At 39.2% G+C, this 5456-nt stretch overlaps 1 protein-coding gene across 1 annotated transcript in view; it reads left to right on the top strand.

The window, feature by feature from the left end:
• LOC109851050 (acetyl-CoA carboxylase 1-like) overlaps positions 244–5456 on the top strand; it is an 18199-nt gene continuing 12986 nt past the window's right edge. Inside the window, exons 1-10 of the mRNA XM_020421166.1 lie at positions 244–834; positions 1333–1712; positions 1796–2002; positions 2088–2249; positions 2576–2668; positions 3825–3920; positions 4275–4448; positions 4531–4624; positions 4710–4897; positions 4984–5034. Coding sequence (XP_020276755.1) covers positions 1365–1712; positions 1796–2002; positions 2088–2249; positions 2576–2668; positions 3825–3920; positions 4275–4448; positions 4531–4624; positions 4710–4897; positions 4984–5034 — 1413 coding nt within the window. The 5' untranslated portion in view covers positions 244–834; positions 1333–1364. The remainder of the gene's footprint in view (positions 835–1332; positions 1713–1795; positions 2003–2087; positions 2250–2575; positions 2669–3824; positions 3921–4274; positions 4449–4530; positions 4625–4709; positions 4898–4983; positions 5035–5456) is intronic.

The raw sequence follows: 5456 nt of genomic DNA, 5'->3' as shown, positions 1-5456 counted from the left end.
TGTTTTGAAATTGAGAAGACTGTTTCGTGATTCTAGGGGAAAGTTAATGATCCGACTAACGGAATTAATAATCAAAAAACAAAACTTTGCACATCCAGTAGGGGGTAAAACTATCTCAAAACAAAACGGGGCAATAACCCAATGTAGATTGGTTGGTGATCAGAAACACCAAACGCTTAAAAGTCAAAACTAAACAAAACAAAAACAAGCCACCCAAGTTTCCAACTACCAACATCTCCAAAGCTTATAGCTTCCCCCTTTCTCACCCTCGGACGCCAGTTAAAAACAAAGAAGTAATGAGAGAAAGGACACCTTTCTTACCCTGAAATAGAAAAAGGGGAGGAAGAAGTGAGAGAATGAGAATTGCCCACTTGTTCATTTGAAGGCATGGTGGAGTTTGAGGAGCCAAAGATTTGATCTTTGGACTCATTACTTAATGATGATGCGTCTCATCTTGGCGTTGAATGAGGTTGGATGGGGAGTAGTTGGGAGCTACCACTACTAACTCCTCTCTCTCTCTCTTCTCAAATAGTGGGGGGCTTCTGCTATTGAACGAGGGAAGGAAGCGGGCGGATATCACGTGGCCCTTCTTTATTTCTTTCTTTCTTCCTTTCTGATTTGAAACCATTAACCCTCTTTTTTTCTCTCATACTCTCTCTCTCTCTCTCTCTCTCTCCCCCTCCCTCCCTCCCTCTCTCACTCCTCTTCCTCAGTTTCTTCTCTTTTGGGCACTTCGGTCTCCCTCACTGACGAACAAAGAGGAGTTTTGGATCGAATCGTGATCTGGGTCTGACTAATTTCTCGAGATCTTGCGTCATTTTTTATCTGCGCTGGGTAAAGTTTTAATCTTTGTCTCTCTTTCTCTTTCTCTGATTAAAAGGAACAAGTTGTATTTCCCAGGCATTCTCTCTCCCCCTTCTCTGATTTAAGGCGAGGCTGAAAGCAACTGAATTCCCATTATGGAACTAATATGATTATTTTTCAACTGTTTCCTGATATAATTTTCAAATTCTGTAATTGGGTTAGTTACTTTTGGCAACACGTGAGTCATTCATTGTTAGGTTGCAGGTGTTATACATACTGCTTTGTTTTATTCTTATGCCAGATTTCACTTCTCACATCCTTATGTTAGAGAGGAGAAAGCAGACGAAAGAGCGATTTCAATGTCTTCATATCAGTATTTGTTGTCTCATGTTTAAAATTTTACATTTTGTATGTAGATAACCATAAGAGCTGTAGTTAAGTGCAAGGAAGTTCAAGGCATGCAAATTGTTACTCTTGTAATTTACTTGGTAGTAGTTAACTATTGGAATTTCTTTTTGTTTGCGACAGTAACTGACCCTGAGTTTAATTGAGGATCAATCATGGCTGAAACTTGGCGTAAGAATGGGATTACAAATGGAATGGTTCAAGCCAAACATGCATCTACATTATCAGAAGTCGCCGACTTCTGCAAGGCTCTTGGTGGGAAGACACCCATCCACAGTATTTTGGTGGCAAACAATGGGATGGCAGCTGTTAAGTTCATGCGAAGCGTTAGGACATGGGCCTATGAGACCTTTGGAACAGAGAAGGCAATACTTTTGGCTGCCATGGCAACCCCTGAAGACTTGAGGATTAACGCCGAGCACATTAGAATTGCTGACCAATTTGTGGAAGTTCCTGGTGGAACGAACAATAACAACTATGCCAATGTTCAACTCATTGTGGAGGTTGACTCTCTTCACATTTCCCCCCTTATTCCTTTCTGTTTCATATCAATTATTTGACGTATGAACTAACTCTTTTATGTTAGATGGCGGAGATAACAAGAGTTTCTGCTGTATGGCCTGGTTGGGGCCATGCATCGGAAAACCCTGAGCTTCCAGATGCACTGAGTGCAAAGGGGATTATATTTCTTGGGCCGCCAGCCGCATCCATGTCCGCACTAGGTGATAAAATCGGTTCTTCTTTGATTGCCCAAGCAGCTGGAGTACCAACCCTCCCATGGAGTGGCTCACATGTGAGTCTTTAACAACTTCTATTTTTCATATGCCTATACTAACTTTAGTTATTATTATCTATAATTTTTTGCTTTGCTTTCACAGGTGAAAATTGAACCAGGGAGTTGCCTGGACACAATCCCTGATGATGTATATCGGGAGGCTTGTGTTAATACGACGGAGGAAGCACTGGCTAGTTGCCAGGTGGTGGGGTACCCCGCAATGATTAAGGCATCTTGGGGTGGTGGTGGTAAAGGGATAAGAAAGGTTTTGCTTCTTTTCCCCTTCTACCTTATAAGTACTGAAGTTGAAAGGACATATGTTCTTTCACTTCTTTGTGTGATTAGCTGTTTGTTTGTCTACACTTGTTCATCAAAGTTGATGTATATCAATTCAAAGTGGAATTATGGTCTTCAATATTATGCAAAACATATGCTTTGAAGGAATGCGGAAGACATCCTAATCATGATACTATCGGAGAAAGGAAGAAATATAAACATATCCTCCACTTATCCTGCAGATTCATTTATGCACTTATAGCAGTAGTTACATATTTAATCTGTTATATAAACAGTTTTCCACTATTTTTGTAGGTCCACAATGACGATGAGGTAAGAGCGTTGTTTAAGCAAGTGCAAGGGGAAGTTCCTGGATCTCCAATATTTATAATGAAGGTTGCATCACAGGTGAGCTAGCATATATATCACTAAAAATTTGTGATAAAAAGCTTGATTGCACTACATGTAGTTTAAGGCTATTGTGAGTGAACACCTTCATTATCAAACATTAACATCTTTACCTCCTATTAATCACAAATTGCTGCACATGTTTGGCTTATATATGAGTGGAGAATGTGTTTTTTTCAGTGATGGAGATAATTCTACATTATTAAGTTGAAAATTGTCTGAGAAATAAACGGTAACATTCACGATCAGCTAAAGCTAGAGTTCCATTAAAGAGCGTTTCCACAGGGTAGAACCTCCTCAGGGAATATAAGGTTTTCATGAGGCTGATGCTGAGCCGCCATCCAAGCAAGCACGAATGCCTTTGTTTAAGAGAGTATTTTTAGTGTAGAAAGTCTCAAATTCAGGATATTCTGCTGCGCGGATTTCTTGGGAAACAAAGTCATATGCACGTAGGTTCAAAGCCAGACCGACTACCTACAGAGCACTCATCCATAAACCAGTTACTGGTACAAATAACATAAAGAAATGTAACCAACAATTATTGGAAACAGCAATCCCTAAGATTTGGGACCAAAAGCGGTTAGCAATGACCATTGAATAAGTTTCTTCGGCTTGAGTTGGGTTAAAACACGGAATGTATTTGCACCGTTACCATCTTTTAATGAAGTATTTTCAACTATAGCACTGTGAATAGTGCATAGCAGAGCAACACCTAATACTTCGGCAACTGCCATCATATGAAATAGGTTCAATATTGTGAAACCCTTGGAAGAAGAGGATGAATCGAAATATAGTTGCTACACCAAAACTGGGCGCAAAGAACCAACAAGACTGACCTAGTGGATAAATCAAGAATACAGAAACAAAAGTAGCAATTAGACCAGAGAATGTGATTGCATTATAAGTTTGCAGTTACAAAGATCGAGCAAGTTCGAATTGAATGGGATATTTACAGAATCCCCATGAATAGGGTCAAACCTTATTCCATGATATTTCCATAAGATTCCTCTTTCTTATTCTTAAGCAAGCCCTCGAATGGGTTTAGTTGATCCTTAGTGGATATCTTTTAATTTAATATAGCATAGTACTCTTGCAATATATTTTCAGTTTATACTTTCTAACTGAACAGTTTTCTTGATTTGATTTCTTCTTGTAGAGCCGGCATCTTGAAGTTCAGTTACTTTGTGATCAAGACAGTAATGTTGCTGCTCTTCATAGTCGAGATTGCAGTGTGCAAAGACGGCATCAAAAAGTATGCACTCTCAAATTTTCTAATTACTGCTATATAATATAACCTTCTCATGCCCAAAGCTTTGATCCAACGTGATTATTACCTGTTGAATGTGGGTTTATTTGAGGAAGCCTATGTTCATTGTGTACTGCAACAGATCTCAATTATATAAAATCCTGTATCTTCTAATTTCTCTTGGTTCACCATGCTCCTTTAATGTATACAGATCTCAATTATACAAAATCCTGTATCTTCTAGTTTCTCTTGGTTTACCTGCTTCTTTAATTTATATTATATCTTTTTCTGCATCCCTTGCATAAGTCCTATATAGAAACTTCCTCAGTCACCACTTGATTTTTTTTCTCCCCTAAACAGATTATCGAGGAAGGTCCAATCACTGTAGCTCCACTGGAGACGGTAAAAAAACTTGAGCAGGCGGCAAGGAGGCTTGCTAAGTCTGTGAGATATGTTGGTGCTGCCACTGTTGAGTATCTTTATAGCATGGAGACTGGTGAATACTATTTTCTAGAACTCAACCCAAGGTTACAGGTCTGTATCTTGCTTCCAACCAATATAATATGCAACATTTATGCAAATTCTTTTCTTGACTTCTAAGGGTTGCTCCTTTTAGGTGGAGCATCCTGTGACTGAGTGGATAGCTGAAATTAATTTGCCAGCGGCTCAAGTCGCAGTTGGCATGGGCATCCCTCTCTGGCAAATCCCTGGTATGAGCATAATATAATAATCAATAACTTAGGAATTTCTGTATATAATCTGTTTTACCTATGGGATCATGATTATGCTCCTCAGAAATCAGGCGGTTCTATGGAATGGATCATGGTGGAGGTTATGATGCTTGGAAGAAGACATCAAAGGGTGCAACTCCATTTGACTTTGATAAAGCAGAATCTGTGAGGCCTAAAGGGCATTGTGTTGCTGTGAGAGTAACAAGCGAGGACCCAGATGACGGTTTTAAGCCTACCAGTGGGAAAGTGCAGGTTATTTTTTATAAGACAGGGTTGGTGCTTTCTATGCTCTCTGACATGGACGATTAAGTTGATTTATTTTAATTGAATTGTTGCAGGAGCTGAATTTTAAAAGCAAGCCAAATGTATGGGCTTACTTCTCTGTCAAGGTATGATGACGTTGAAGCATTGCCTTGGACTAATATATTAGGTCATTGACAATGAAATTAGTAATGATCATGAAGAAACTGCAAATGTGTGACGGGTCGTGTGAGTCATGATATACCTAGCTACTTCCTGGTGGACATTTTTCTTGAAGACCCCATCATGAATAGTGAAGTCATATGTGGTTCTACACTTCTACTTGCTAAATAGCTTTATCATGGAAGATCATATCATTTCTTCCAAAAATGCAACAGATAATATTAAGGCAAGAGATCATGTTGCCCTCTGCATATAATCAATTCCTGTACTTAAATTGGTTCATACCATGATCTGTTGAAGGGATAGTAGCCATGATAGTTCACCTCAAATTGCAGTAGATCCTTGCATTGTAAGCTGAAAGTTAACATCTGACTTTGAACCGCCTTCA

Source organism: Asparagus officinalis, chromosome 7 (genome assembly GCF_001876935.1).
Source record: "Asparagus officinalis chromosome 7, Aspof.V1, whole genome shotgun sequence".
In the NCBI taxonomy this organism is placed as follows: domain Eukaryota; kingdom Viridiplantae; phylum Streptophyta; class Magnoliopsida; order Asparagales; family Asparagaceae; genus Asparagus; species Asparagus officinalis.
Note: the sequence above shows the minus strand (reverse complement) of the source record. Positions and strands in the feature narration are given on the sequence as shown.